The 16,087-nt window shown below is 48.8% G+C and overlaps 1 protein-coding gene across 1 annotated transcript in view; it reads right to left on the reverse strand.

Moving 5' to 3' along the window:
* Positions 1–323: 323 nt before the first annotated feature.
* LOC140410232 (NACHT, LRR and PYD domains-containing protein 3-like) overlaps positions 324–16,087 on the reverse strand; it is a 197,696-nt gene continuing 181,932 nt past the window's right edge. The window contains exons 15-16 of the mRNA XM_072498184.1: positions 2,642–2,809; positions 324–1,311 (exon numbers count right to left, since the gene is read on the reverse strand). Coding sequence (XP_072354285.1) covers positions 1,224–1,311; positions 2,642–2,809 — 256 coding nt within the window. The 3' untranslated portion in view covers positions 324–1,223. The remainder of the gene's footprint in view (positions 1,312–2,641; positions 2,810–16,087) is intronic.

Consider the following 16,087-nt stretch of genomic DNA (forward strand, 5'->3'; position numbering starts at 1 on the left):
ATATGCTTCCAATGGCCTATCTACAAATCAAACAGAAGATGCAATTCCCCTTCTTGATCCAGATAATCCCATCCATTTTACACTGAGAATACCTTATTCCTTATCTTACTTTTGTATGGTAACAATAATGCGAATGGCAAACCTGGCTTCTTTCGGGGTATGGAGGTAACCCAGGTCCACATTACAATTGCAGCTTTCTATTGCTGCCATGGTTCAGAGTTAGACAAAAATGGTGGCTGGGTCAAAACTTGCAATTTTGCAGCATCTTTCTGCTATTCCGGAACTTAAATTGTGAAAAACAGTGCACTTCTTGTCCACAGAAGGATTGAGATAAAAGGTTTAATGCAAAACCATCAATCACCAAGCTAAAAGTTCATGTTCTGCAACAATTGTAACTTCCAATCAGGGTGTACGGTGGAAGAATCATGCAGTCTGGTCTTTTAGATTCAAGCCACTTTATTGTAAGATACTTCCTCAGTACTAGTATCGGTTATTGGGCCCTCAACTAATTAGAATACAAATTAACTGATGGGCAAATTAAAAGGGGCCGCTCCCTAAGAACAATCAGGCACAGCCCAAAAGGAATAAAGTGGGAACGGAAACTTAAAGAACCATGAAGCCAAAATGTGAAAATCGGGGTCGATACAGCAGTCCAGCCCCTGCGGTGCCCACCGAGCACGGCAGGCCTCGAGTGTGAATACCTCATCCTCCCCTTCCAGGGACACCTGGCTGTGAATGAGGCCGCGGAAGAGGGGCAAACAGTCAGGTTGGACGACCCCATCGATCGCCCGCTGCCTCCTCAGTGCTAGTAACCAATAAGAAACACCACACTAAAGTGCTCCAGCTGTCTGTATTGACGGGATAATCAATGTCACATGTTTAACTAGCAATTTAATTACCATATACTGTGAATAATAGTACATCGACACAGACTGACCCCCACCCTGGGTCCTTCCTGTCTGTACATTTCCCCAGTGTCCCATTGGGGAACATTCAGCCCCGGATCTCCTGCAGAAGCAGCGCTGTGGGGCCGGGAGGCGGAGTCTGGTGACCCTGTTGTTGGGCCTCTGATGTCACAATGGGAGATGACCCTCACTCAGCTGGAAACTGGGAAACGGCCAATAGGATTTCAACCTGGAGCCCGGCCGGTTAAAGGGGAGGGACAGGAAATCAGAGAAAAATGTCCAGAGAATCAGAGCTGAAATGCTCAGACATTGAAATGTTCACACTGCCACACTCAGTCCCGGCCTGGATTCCTGCAGCGACTTTAGCTGATTTTTCCCATCTGGACTGAACTGATTCCACATCAGCCTAAAACAGATTAAAACAGAAAATAAACAAATTGAACAGCAATGTAAATAACAGGGACTGGAGTTAATGGAATAAATCTTCTGGTCGCTGGATTGTCAGAGCTCAGACATACGGCTGAAGATGCGGACTAGGATCCTGTGCATGTTCTGACGCACGCCCCTTCGTGGGAATTGCCCCAGCGGTTTAAACTTCCATTGGGAATTCCCCTGCTTCTCGGGATGCTGTGTGAATGTCTCTGACTGTGAGTTAGAGTTGGAGACTTAGGACAGATCCTCAGGACCTACCTCGATGGTAACCCAGGAAATGTTGGAGAGTGTAAAATCTGGTCTAATACCTGGGCAACTCCACAACCAAGTCTCCAGCAAGCCCAACTCACCACCAGGCTGCACTGATCACCGCCAAACTAGCCCCTCCCCTATCCATCTCAACTACACCCACCCTAACCAGCCCACCGACTAATGACCCCCTTGACAGATTTGGGCTTGACTACACAGAGCCATGCCTCCCTGGTGTTCTGGCTATGCCACTGACTCAACCCCGTTACCCTCCCCAACCTGACCCCATTAAGCCCCAACCCTGCCAATGTAACCAGCTGACAGGAACTCCCAGCACTCCCGCCACCATCCGACTCGAGCTCGGACAACCCCCTCCCCTCACCCCTCCCCTCTCCACTATCCCCCAGCTGCCCTCCCATTTCCTCAACCAACCGCCCGGCCGACACGCCCATACTCCGGACCCTCCCCAACTCCCGACAAACCACTGACCCCCACCCACCAACCTCGTCACTCAACCAGTAACTATTATCAATAAAAAGACTAGACCTCTAACTGTGCCATATAGCAGTCAGTGCTGTAATTAGGGCAGTCTCTTCCCCCACCCTACTCTGCTCCGATGGAGTTTCCTGGGTCACTGCCGAAACAAATATGCAACAGTTTCCTGTTGGGCAGAATCTTCGCGCACAGCAGCGATCTGCTTATCGCCATGATGTTATTGGGCAGTACAACTGAATAGATGAACAGAAATTAACCAAGGGACAAATTAAAAGGGGCCACTTCTAGTAGGAGCACAGCCCAAAAATAACAAAAATGAAACGGAAACTTAAAAAACATCAAATCAGCGTGTGCAAAGAAGGGTCGCTAAAACAATCCAACCCCTGCGGTGCCCACTGAGCACGGGAGGCCACGCGTGTGCCCGTGGACGCCACATGCTCCCTCTCCAGCGACACCCGCCCGCTTATCATCATCGCTGCTCAGAAGATTCCAGGCAATTTATATTTTAAATTCCCATTTAAATTTCTATTATTGTACTGATGAGTATGACAAACACTCACACGATCCGCTTCAGGCTCTTGCTGGTCTGTATGAGGTTGCAGAGAGCGGGGACAGATTGGTCTCTGAAGGAGTTAGTGTCCAGGTTCAGATACGTCACTGACTGATTTCTACTGAAGGCGAAGACGAGATCCTGAGCACAAGAACCTTTGAGGCCAACTTTGCTAAGACTGGGGATCAGAAGGAGAAAAATAACACAATCAGAGTAAATCCCCGGTGTTTCAAAGAATATCATTACCAACAATAATAACGTAAAGTGTGAGACATTCAAAAAGCACAACTTGAAATGAAATGAAAATCGCTTATTGTCACAAGTAGGCTTCAATGAAGTTACTGTGAAAAGCCCCTCGTCGCCACATTCCGGCGCCTGTTCGGGGAGGCTGGTACGGGAATTGAACCGTGCTGCTGGCCTGCTTAAAAAACCAGCGATTTAGCCCAGAGCCCAGTGTGCTAAACAAGCCCCTGCAATCGCATTGAAGGGTAATTACTAAAATGCTGGAAAAGAAATACGCCGAGAATATATTGGGAATACTCAGCAGATGAGCCAAGTAATTGTGAATAGAGGAGCAGACATAGAGTTTGAGCTTTCATTAGAAATGGGAATAGCAGTGGTGGGGGGGGTTGAAGCGACAGGGTGGGCTGTGGGGGATGGGGCGGAGAAAGGACAATATGGAATTGCAGGAGTGAATAAATGACAAGAGGGATGATGGGAAAAGCACAGCATTCCCAATGTCCTTATGCCCCTCCAGAGAGACACAGCATGGGATGGTCAAGGGCTCAGAAATGGAGTATGTGGTCTGGTTGATGATAATGGCTGTGAATTTACCAGAAGCTAGGAAATCCCAACCACGGGGCTGGAAATAGATGATGTGCCCAGTTGGGCAGGGTAGACAGAGTTCCGAACGTGATATTGTCAGGGCACAACAAGTAAAGGCTGGCAAGCAGGGTCTGCGGTCCTCTCAGGCAGTGAGCCTTACGTCAGTGGGAGGGAAATTATTGGAAAAGGTTCTTAGAGATAGGATTTACTCACATTTGGAAACATATGGACTTATTAGTGATGGACAGCATGGTTTTGTGAAGGGAGTCGTGCCTCACTAATTTTGATCGCATTTTCAAGGAAGTGACAAAGATGATAGATGAGGGAAAGGCAGTAGATGTTGTATACATGGACTTCAGTAAAGCCTTTGACAAGATACCTCCTGGTAGACTGGTACAAAAGGTGAAGTCACATGGGATCAGGGGAGAGTTGGCATGTTGGATACGGAACTGGCTTGGGCACAGACGATAGAGGGTAGCAGTAGAAGGGTGCTTTTCTGAATGGAAGGCTGTGACTAGCGGCGTTTCACGGGGATCAGTTCTGGGGCCTTTGTTGTTTGTGGTGTATATAAATGATTTGGAAGAAAATGTAACTGGTCTGATTAGTAAGTTCGCAGACAACACAAAAATTGGTGGAGTTGTGGATAGTGAAGAGGATTGTCAGAGATACAGTAGGATATAAACTGGTTGGAGTCTTGGGCAGAGAAATGGCAGATGGTGTTTAATCCGGACAAGTGTGAGGTAATGCACTTTGGACGGTCCAATGCATGTAGGAATTACACAATAAATGGTACAACTCTTGCGAGTACTGACAGACAGAGAGATCTGGGCGTGCATGTCCACCGATCATTGAAAGTGGCAACGCATGTGGATAAGGTGGTCAAGAAGGCATACGGCATGCTGGTCTTCATCAGTCGGGGCATTGAATATCAAAATTGGCAAGTCATGTTGCAGCTCGTCAAAGGGAGGTCGTGTCTGACAAATCTGTTAGAGTTCTTTGAGGAGGTAACAAGGAAGTTAGACAAAGGAGAACCAGTGGACGTGATTTATTTAGATTTCCAGAAGGCCTTTGACAAGGTGCCGCATAGGAGACTGTTAAATAAGTTAAAAGCCCATGATGGTAAGGATAAGATCCTGGCATGGATAGAGGATTGACTGACTGGCAGAAGGCAGAGTGAGGATAAATCACAAGTCACAGGCTTTCAAACCAAACATGACTCATTTATTCAGACTCTGTTTTTTGTCCGTTAACCAGATCTCAATCCGTGCCAGCAAACTCTGCCTAATCCCAGGTACCCCAATTTGGTTTCGTAATTTCCAGTGTGGAGCCTTATGAAAGCTTTCTGAAAATCTGAATATACCAAATTAACAGGTTCCTTTTAGCCAACTCTGATCTCATAGCCTTTTAACTGAATTAAGACACTAGACTTTAACCCAGACTTTTCACCCTCAAAGTGAAGGTGATATTCTATCATGTTATGATTATTGCTGTCTGGAGGAATCTTTACTTTAAATTCATTAATTCATCCTGATCATTGCACAGTCACGTCTAAAATAGCTGTGGTTGGCAATAGAACGCACTTTTTCATAGAAAACATTCTATGAAATGTCCATGAAATCATCTTCTGTTCAACATTTGACAATCTGATTCATCGAATCTACATAAAGATTAAAATCACCCATGATTATTGCAGTGCCTTCTTCAGCAGCCGTTTTTTATTTTTGTATTCTCTGTCTGAAATTGCGACCAGTGTCAGGATTCCGAAAAGTGATGTCTTCGCTTTGCTAATTCCTACCTCGACCACAAATGATTCTATATCTTGATCATTTGAATTGAGTAAGAAGTCTTACAACACCAGGTTAAAGTCCAAAAAGTTTATTTGGGATCACTAACTTTCAGAGCGCAGTTCCTTCCTCAGGTGAACTGAGGACATGATACTAATATTGGCTGTTTCGAAATCACCACTTTAAGTGTTGGGCATGTCTTATCATGTCTGAAGCATTTTCTTCCAAAATTGCTGGAAGCCATTTTAGTAAAAACTAAACAAGTAGTATTGGAAACCAGCCTGACTAGTTAAGTAGACATCCTTAATTTTGAGCAAGTTAAATAATAAATACTTCATTAATAGATAAGTCAGAAAGGCTGAAAATGTAATTTGGAATACAAATTTAAATAACTTTTGCAATTATAAATATTATTAACTTTTTAAAAAATTTAGAGTACCCAATTCATTTTTTCCTATTAAGGGGCAATTTAGCGTGGCCAATCCACCTAGCCTGCACATCTTTGGATTGTGGGGGCGAAACCCACGCAAACACGGGGAGAATGTGCAAACTCCACATGGACGTGACCCAGAGCTGGGATCGAACCTGGGACGTCGGTGCCGCGAGGCAGAAGTGCTAACCACTGCGCCACCCTGCTGCCCTCATATAAACATATTATTAACATTCGATTATTACTTCCGGTGGCGGCTATGGAGGAGTAAGTCGCACATTTGGTGGCTCCCGCTCTGGTCGGACTTTTGGACCTTTCCCCTGTTTTTCTACCAGACTTGAATTGTAAAACGGATGTTAGTGGCAATTGTTTACTGAATTCCCACTTCGGTGCATGGAGAGAAGGACGAGAAGTGTTCGTAAGGCAGAAACAAAAAGACAGAGAAGGCTTGGGCTGTAGCTGCAGCAGGAGACAACATGGTGGAGGTTCGGATCTCTGGCTTGTCGACCCAGCAGTCTATGGAGCAGCTGATGCAAGTCATCCAGGAAGTCTTTGCTATGCAGAAACGGGACTGCTTTGACCCGATAAGAGTCGATTGAGCGGTTGGAGCATAGATTGGATGCCCAAGATCGGGTGATCCAGAAGGTGGAGAAGGTGCTGGCTGAGCAGGAGGAACATCAGACTGCGGTGGAGTTGGAGGTGGGGATGCTGAGGGACCAGCAGAAGAAGTTCCTGGAGAAGGTGGAGGACCTTGAAGATAGGTCCCGCCGGCAGAACCTAAGAATCGTCGAGCTCCCAGAGTGGTCCAAAGGAGCGGATGCTGGGACATACATTGCACGTTGCAGACATGTTTGTGAAGCTGCTGGGGGATGAGGCATTCTCCCGATCCTTGCAGGTGGATAGGGCTCACAGAGCACTCGCGAGGCAGCCGTGAATGGGAGACCCCCCCCCCCCCCCCCCCCCCACCCCCCCCCCGAGGGCAATGGTGTTGAGATTCCACAGGTACTTGGATAAGGAGCACATTCTACAGTGGGCCAAGTAGATACGGAGCTGTAAGTGGGACAATTGCATCCTGCAGGTTTACCAGGACCTGAGTGTAGAGGTGGCCAGGAGGGGATCAGGCTTCAACCAGATGAGGTTGATCCTTTTTGAGCAAAAGGTGAAGTTTGGACTGTTATACCCAGCCCGCCTCTGGGTCACGCATGAGGATCAGCACTTCTACTTTGAGTCACCTGAGGATGCGTTGGGCTTTGCGAAAAAGAAAGGGCTGGTGATGGATTGAGAACTTTTGAACTTGGCTGCAATGTTCATGTTTTTGGGTTTTTTTCTTTTTGTTTCTGTTTTTGTAAAAAGTTTCTTGTTTCGCGTTTTATGGAAGATGTCTGTGATGCCGTTTGCATTGATTTGGAAACAGCAGTAGAGCTGAGTGAGTTAAGGTCTTCATTTGCACTGTTGGGGGATGGAGGTGTGCTTGTTTTGATCTTGGTGTTTTTCTGTTGGGCAATTGTGTGGGGATTGTTTGATGCTGGATTTTGTTTGTATGAGCGGGGGGGGGGGGGGGGGGGAACAATAGGTGGGAGACTATCTGGCGCCAGGGATGGGGGCCACCAAGCTAGCTGGGCGAGCTAGCTCACGGAAGCGCAGTGGGGGTGTGCATATGTTTGGTTTAGTAAAGAGGCTGGTTTACAGGATGTTGTTACTAGGGGGGAGGGGGGGGGTGATGAAGGAGGGACTTGAGCTGAGGGACAGAGAGGAGGTTGGGGGCAGGGGCTGCCTGTGGATGGACCGGTGGAGGCGTGGAGCATGGGCTGGAGGCAGGCCTAAAAAAGGGGATGGCTGATCGGCAGAGGGGGGGGGGCAATGAACCCCCCAACTAGGCTGATCACCTGGAATGTTTGAGGGTTAAATGGGCCGGTCAAAAGGGCATGTGCGTTCACGCATCTTAGGGGATTGAAGACGGACGTGGTAATGTTGCAGGAGACGCACTTTAGAGTAATGGACCAGGTTAGACTGAAGAAAGGCTGGGTCAGTCAGGTCTTTCACTCGGGATTAGATTCAAAGGCTAGAGGGGTTGCGATCCTGAACAATAAAGCGGGTGGTGTTTGAGGCGTGTAGAATAATCTCGGATGTGGGAGGTCGGTACATTATGGTCAGTGGGAAGCTGGAGGGGGTGCGGGTGGCATTAGTAAATGTGTATGTGCCAAATTGGGATGATGTGGAGTTTACAAAGAGGATGCTGGGGAAGATACCGGACCTGGACTCGCACAGGTTGGTCATGGGAGGGGACTTCAACACAGTTATGGACCCTGGCTTGGACCGGTCAAGCTCCAAAATGGGCAGGGTGCCAGCAATGGCAAAGTAACTAAGAGGGTTCAGGGAGCAGATGGGGGGGGGGGGGGGGATCCATGGAGATTTGGGCAGCCGAGGGTGAAGGAGTTCTCCTTCTACTCACACGTGCATAAAGTGTACTCCCGGATCGATTTCTTTATTTTGAGCAGGGCCTTGCTGGCTGGGGTGGTGGACACGGGGTACTCGGCGATCACACTCTCAGACCATGCTCCACACTGGGCTGACCTGCAGGTTAGTAAAGACAGTAACCAGCACCCACACTGAAGGTTGGATGTGGGACTTTTGGCGGATGAAGGGGTGTGCGAGCGGCTGAGGAAATGTATTCAGAGCTACCTACAGGTCAACGACACGGGGGAGATTTCAGCAGCGGTGGTCTGGGAAGCACTGAAGGCGGTGGTCAGGGGGGAGCTGATTTCGATCAGGGCCCATAGGGAGAAGGTGGACAGGGCAGAGACGGACCGACTGGTAAAGGAGATATTACAGATTGATAGGAGGTAAGCGGAGACCCCAGAGGCAGGGCTTTTAAGGGAACGGCGAAGGTTACAGGCGGAGTTTAGCTTGCTGACCACAGGGAGGGCGGTGGAGCAGCTGAGAAAGGTGAGGGGGGCAATCTATGAACATGGAGAGAAGGCCAGCAGAATCCTTGCCCAGCAGCTTAAGAAGAGGGAGGCAGCCAGGGAGAGAGGGAAAGTAATGGATGGAGATGGGAACCTGGTTGGTGATTCAGGAGGGGTGAATAAGGCGTTTAGGGAATTCTACAGCAGGCTGTACAGGTCGGAACCACCTGCGGGGCCGGAGGGGATGAGGCACTTTTTGGGGGGGCTGAATTTCTCAAAGGTGGACGGGGAGCGGGTAGAAGGGCTGGGGGCCTCGATCTGGTTGGAAGAGATAGTGGAGGGTTTGAAGGCCATGTAGGCAGGTAAAGCCCCGGGGCCGGACGGGTACCCAATGAAGTTCTATAAAAAGTTCTCTGGGATATTGGGGCCGGTGTTGTTGAGGGTGTTTAATGAGGCAAGGGAAAGAGGGGTGCTGCCCCCGACGATGTCACAGGCAATGATTTCGCTGATTCTTAAGCGGGACAAGAACCCGGAGCTGTGTGGGTCCTGCAGGCCGATCTCCCTGCTGAATGTGGATGCCAAGTTGCTGGCCAAAATCTTGTCCTCCAGGATTGAGGATTGTGTTCCGGACGTTATTGGGGAGGACCAGGTGGGGTTTGTTAAGGGCAGGCAGTTGGTGGCCAATGTAAGAAGGCTGTTAAATGTGATCATGTCGCGGAAGGTAGGGAGGTGGAGGTAATGATCGCAATGGATGCAGAAAAGGCTTTTGATCGGGTAGAATGGGACTACCTGTGGGAGGTACTGGGATGGTTTGGATTTGGGCAGGTTGCTGTATCAGGCTCCTGTGGAAAGTGTACGGACGAATAGGACAACATTGAACTATTTTAGACTGCACCGGGGACGAGACAGGGATGCCCCCTCTCCCCACTGTTGTTTGCGCTGGCTATAGAGCCGTTGATAATTGCTCTGAGAGCCTCGAGGGGCTGGAGAGGACTGGTCCGGGGAGGGGGGTGTGGAGCACAGGGTTTCGTTCTATGCGGATGACCTGCTTCTGTACATTTCAGACCCAATAGAGGGGAATTTGGCCGGTTTTCGGGGTATAAGCTTAATGTGGGAAGGAGTGAGATGTTTGTGGTCCAGGCGAGGGGACAGGAGAAGCGACTGGGAGAGCTGCCGTTTAGGTTAGTAAAGGGAGGCTTTAGGCACCTAGGCATCCAAGTGGCGTGGGAATGGGGCCGGCTGCATAAATTGAATCTGACCTGGCTGGTGGACCAAATGAAGGACGATTTTCGGAGATGGGACACGCTTCCGTTGTCTCTGGCTGGGAGGGTGCAAACGGTGAAGATGACGGTCCTCCCGAGATTCCTCTTTGTGTTTCAGTGTCTCCCCATTTTTATTCCGCGGTCCTTTTCAAGCGGGTCAACAGAGTGATCACGGGCTTCGTCAGGGCGGGCAAGACCCCGCGAGTAAGGAATGTAGCCACCTGGGTTGGCCAACTCCCGGCGTAAAATGGAGAACAGCAAAGGCTGAAGGGAAATTCAGCCAACACAGGCAGAAACCAGCAGGTGCAGGTTTACTGTGTATTAAACTCTGCAAAAGCCCAGACAGCATCGATACAAGCAGCCATCTGCATAATAATGTAGCAGCCATCTACATACTAATAAGTGATCCCCGGGAACAATCGCAACATTTGGGATAAACAAAGCCAAGCCAGACTCCCCGGCGCCAGCAGGAGCCAACACAAAAGAGGTTAACGGACACCTCAAGACCGCCCATCGATCAGGGAACCGCTCCAGTATTGGAGAAATCAAACCAAGCGATTGGAACGAAGTCCAATCACTTGGAACCAGGCACAGGGTCCGCCCCGAAAGGCGGGAAGCCCCTGGGGACTATAAGGTTAAGCCCCCAAGTTCAAATCGTTCTTCTTGACCGGGTCACTCAGCAACGCGAACCAACCCTTGACAGAACCGGTGCAGCTGCCGCCGAGATCCAGTAAGTCTTAAGTAAACGCTCGCTACGAGATAGGCGCTCCTAGCTACCAATCCGTACCAACTTCGAATCCCGCAGGCTCAGAACCCGAACGAAAGGCCATTTGTCTCCCTGACCTGGTGGGCCAGTCCGAAGCTAAGTATTGGCCTGTTAGTTGTAGAAGTAGCTTAGAAGTAGAATTTATGCATGAGTAGCGATTACTGTGTACAATAAATGTGTTTTGATTTGAATCTTACTAATTGGTGTATTGAGTTATTGATCATTACTCGGACTTGAACCTCGTGGCAGTATCATAAAGATACCTGGCGACTCGAGAGCAAAGGTTATAAAACAGAGCCAATTGAACTAATCAAAAGTTAGCAACAGGAAGGTAATGCTCCAGCGGAGTCGGGGAGAGGGCGGGTTGGCGCTGCCAAATTTTAGCAACTATTACTGGGCGGCTAATGTAGCCATGATCAGGAAGTGGGTGGTGGGGGAGGGGTCGGCATGGGTGCGTATGGAGGCGGTTTCAAGTAAGGGCACCAGTTTGGGGGCGTTGGTAACTGTGCCTCTGCCGTTTCCGCCGGCACGGTACCCCACCATTCCAGTGGTGGTGGCGGCCTGAGAGTTTGGGGCCAGTGGAGGCGGCATGTGGGAGCAGTGGAAGCATCGGTCTGGGCACCAATCTGTGATAATCACCGGTTTGCCCCGGGGAGTATGGACGGGGGGACGGTTCCGGTTATGGCGGAGAGTGGGGATTGAGAGGATGGGGGATATGTTCACAGAGGGGAGCTTTGCGAGTATGAGGGCGTTGGACGAAAAGTTTGGGTTGGCGAGGGGAAACAAATTCAGGTATCTGCAGGTGCGGAACTTCCTCCGGAAACAGGTGTCAACCTTCCCGCTCCTACCGCTAAGGGGGATTCAGGACAGGGTAGTTTCCAGAGGGTGGGTAGGAGAAGGGAGCGTCTCGGACATTTATAAGGAGCTTATGGGGTTGGAGGAGACGCAGACCGAGGAGCTGAAACGCAGGTGGGAGGAGGAGCTGGGAGGAGAGATAGAGGATGGTCTGTGGGCGCCGCGTTGAGTAGAGTCAACACGTCCGCAACGTGTGCCAGGCTCAGCCTGATACAATTTAAGGTTGTTCACCGGGCTCACATGACAGTGGCCCGGATGAGCAGATTCTTTGGGGTTGAGGACAGGTGCGCAAAATGCGGGAGGACCAGCGAACCATGTCCACATGTTTTGTACATGTCCAAAGCTTAGGGGACTTTGGCAGAGGTTTGTGGACATCATGTCCACGGTGTTAAAAACAAGGGTGGCACCGAGTCCAGAGGTGGCAATTTTCGGGGTGTCGGAAGACCCGGGAATCCAGGAGGAGAAAGAGGCAGACGTTCTGGTCTTTGCTTCCCTGGTAGCCCAGAGACGGATACTATTAGCATGGAGGGACTCAAAGCCCCCGAAGTCGGAGACCTGACTAGCGGACATGGCTCGCTTTCTCTGTTTGGAGAAAATCAAGTTCGCCTTGAGAGGGTCACTGTTCGGGTTCACCCGGAGGAGGCAGCCGTTCGTCGACTTCTTTGCGGAAAATTAATCATCAGCAGACTGGGGAGGGGGTGGGGGGGGGGGGGGGGAGTAGTTTAGATTAGAGTAGGGGGTCAATAAGAGTGGGACCTGTACGAGAGGTAAATGGCTTTTGCAGTATGTTTATGGATTCATGTATATTGTTTATTTTGTTGTTGTTACTATACTGAAAATAACTCAATAAAATGTTTATTAAATAAAATCTTTCGATTATTAATACAGTCTTCTAAAGTGTTGTGAAAATAAGATCAGTGTGTGTTTCTCAGGCTACAGAATAAAAAGATACCATGAATGTTAACCATGACGGGGACTGAATAGGCCTTGCCTAACCGATCTGAACTCCAAATGACAGTTATTTGATCAATTATTGGTTGAGACCTAAGCCCAGCTTACATTATTGATATAGTTTGAGAAGAAGCACTGTCTTAAAAATGAGACAAGGTGCATAATCACCAACAAAAAAACAATGGGCTAATTCTTTTTTTAAATAATATTTTATTGAGGTATTTGAAAATTTTATAACAGTAACATAAACAATGACATCAACATGGTAAAATAAACATTTCCCCCCCCCCCCCCAGCCCAATCTTCACGCACCTCAACCATACAACAACAATCCCCCCCCCACCCCCGCCAGAATATTGCATCTGCTGACATCTTAATTTTCCTCAAGAAAGTTGACGAACGGCTGCCACCTCCGGGTGAACCCCAACATTGACCCTCTCAAGGCGAACTTTATTCTCTCGAGACTGAGAAACCCAGCCATGTCACTAACCCAGGTCTCTACACTCGGGGTCTTCGAGTCCCTCCACATTAACAAGATCCGTCTCCAGGCTACCAGGGAGGCAAAGGCCAAGATGACGGCCTCTTTCGCCCCCTTAACTCCCGGATCTTCCGACACTCCAAAGATCGCTACCTCCCGATTCGGCACCACCCGTGTTTTTAGCACCGTGGACATTGCCCGAGCAAAATCCTGCCAAAACCCTCTCCGCTTCGGGCATGCCCAAAACATGTGGACATGAGTTGCTGGGCTTCTCGCGCACCTCGCACACCTGTCCTCTACCCAGAAAACATACTCATCCTAGCCGCTGTCATGTGTGCCCGGTGGACTACCTTAAATTGTATCAGGCTAAGCCTGGCACATGATGAGGATGTATTAACCCTGCTTAGGGCATCCGCCCATCTCTCCTCCTAGCTCGTCCTCCCACTTGCCCTTAAGCTCCTCCACCGGAGTTCCCTCCGCCTCCGAGAGCTCCTGGTAAATATCCAATACCTTCCCCTCTCCCACCCAGGTACAGGAGACTACTCTATCCTGTATCCCCCGTGGTGGCAGCAGTGGAAAGGCCGGCACCTGTTTTCTCAGGAAGTCTCGCACCTGCAAATACCTAAACCCATTCCCCGCTGTCAATTTAAATTTATCCTCCAAAGGTTTCAAGCTGGGAAAGCTCCCGTCTATAAATAGATTCCCCATCCTTCTAATTCCTGCCCTCTGCCAACTCCGGAACCCGCCATCTAGCCGACCCGCCATCGTGCCTCTAGCCACGCTCGAAAGAAATCTCCCGGTCCATTTGTTGCCACATTTGGTCAGCTATGAAGCAGACATATCCCAGTGAAGAGGATCTCGCGCTCCTCATTAATCCGTTGCCTCCTTTTTGCAGTTTGCCCGCATGTACTGGTGTTCAGGACCAAATAGTGTTACCTCACGTGGGAGCCACAAAGTACGTGAGAACTCACACCATGTTCGCCACTGGGAGGCGGCTGCCACATCATTTAAAGGACAAAATTCATACTTTCAGCTTTCCTCCTTCCGATGGGCACAGTTGTTATACCTCCCACTCTCATGCAATCAGTGGACATTAATCTGCTGATGTTACCTACCAGAACATTTCTGAAACAGCACAGACGGCGGCGGGCTCTGAGGCAGCACTTTCGGTGCAGTGGTCAACGGATCAACTGGTCGACTTTCTGACACTCAAATTTCAACGACAGAGACTTGAAACCGCGGAAGGTCTTGCTAGGGTAACTGGTCCGATTCGGCTGGCTGTTAAAAGGGTGGGACAAAGGCTGGTGTCCCAGGGCCCGTCACTTCAAAAGGTGGAGGAATCGGCGGCCGACCACGAGGACCGGCTGGCCTTCCTGGAGGCAGGAATCACTTTGGGAGCAGAGAGACAGAGGAAGCTGCGTGAGAAAGTGGATGAGCTTCAGAATCGTGGGAGACGGCAAAATCTCCGTATAGTAGGGCCGCCAGAAAGAATCAACGGCATGCAAGATGCAGTCAATCTTTCCGTCTCTGAATGTCTGCCATGTCTTCAACAAAATCCTCCCACAAATTCCATTTGGGCTTTTCGAATGAGTGCAAAACCCCCTGAAGGAGCCTTAACTCATCGCAAGTTAGTTTGATTTGCCAGTGCCGAAGATACAAAACAATTATGAGTACGCATTGGTGGTAATAGATCAGTTTACCAAATTGATTGCAACTTTCACTTGCAGAAGCAACACCACACTTACAGCAACCAATATCTCAATGAGTGAAGTGACTTGTAGGTGGGGACTATCATTGCAGGTTGATAATGACAGAGGTTCATACTTTGCAGGGGATAGTTCCATTCAAATGCAGAGATTATTGGGAATTATACATTAATTGCACATCAGTGATCACCCACAGTCTTCAAGAATAGTAGAAAGAGGAAACTGAACTTTAAAAACAAAAGCCGGAATTCTCTGGTCACTGCGATTCACTTATTTGCCGTGTGATGGGGTGATTACAATGGGAAATCGCACTGACAATGGGCGGGAAGATAGAATCCTGCCTCCACCTAACAGCCCACAGCCGAGACACACGCAGCTGGCAGAATGGAGAATCTCACCCAATGTTGAGAATGTACAGATCATCCCATTGAATGGACCAACATGCTATCACTGGGGCTCATGGCTATCAGGTCAACTCCTCACAGAACTCCAGGACTATGTCCTTATCAGGCAATGCCCAAAGGAACGTCAGGCCATTCTACACTGCTAGCAACTGGTCCCGTCACACAAGAACCAGCTCTAAAAGACTGGGAACAGATGGAAAAACCCCAGCTCAAGTGAATCAATTTGTAGCACATCTCTGCGCGGTTTTTTTAATGAAATACTGAAAGAAATCTGCTATCTTGACAATGATTTATTGTTCTCACAGTCAAGGAAAAGCACTATTATTTTAATATTCAAGGAAAAGAAAAAGTGTAAATGTGATGCCAAATGTTGCCATTCACTTTTCCCACCTGCAGTGCACCCCGGCCCACGGGTTTCCAGACAGCGCGTGGCAGCTCCAATGGGAAATCCCAATGACAAGTGGCGAGAGTATGGAATCCCACCATCAGCGAAAGACACGGCAACAAGAAACACACAGCTGGGGGGATAATCCAGCCCCTTATGAACTGGAGTTTGGTGACAGAACAATGACACTCAATTACAGTGGGGGAAAAAAACTTTATTCCACCCAAAATGGAGAAGGCCATTTCCTGTAATAGACATTTTGAACCCAGCTGTATATCTGATGCAGCAGGAGGGAAGGAAAAGGGGAAAGGCAGAGAAAAGAAATAGTCCCACATCAATCAGTTTAAAACTGTGGAAGGTAAAGAATGCATTTGATTCATTACAGATATGTATATCGTGTACTTCACATCCTGATATAAACGACCTGCCTGATCTTTTCCTCGACTATCAACATCTTACAAACGGGAAGAATGACCGGAATCAATGCTGCTTCCCAAGAAACAATGTGACTTAACACATTTTGGCAATTTCATGGATGTTGATGTAATTACAGTGACATGACTTTATATTGTAAAAACTATGATTAGACCAAATATGGAGTGTTCATGTGCTCTTTGATGTTAGGAACCTGGGGAATAAGCTTGCAGGTTCACTTTAGATTCTCGAAGCATAGACTACCTCCAGTGCAGAAAGAGCCCCTTTGG

Source organism: Scyliorhinus torazame, chromosome 4 (assembly GCF_047496885.1).
Source record: "Scyliorhinus torazame isolate Kashiwa2021f chromosome 4, sScyTor2.1, whole genome shotgun sequence".
Classification (NCBI taxonomy): Eukaryota; Metazoa; Chordata; class Chondrichthyes; order Carcharhiniformes; family Scyliorhinidae; genus Scyliorhinus; species Scyliorhinus torazame.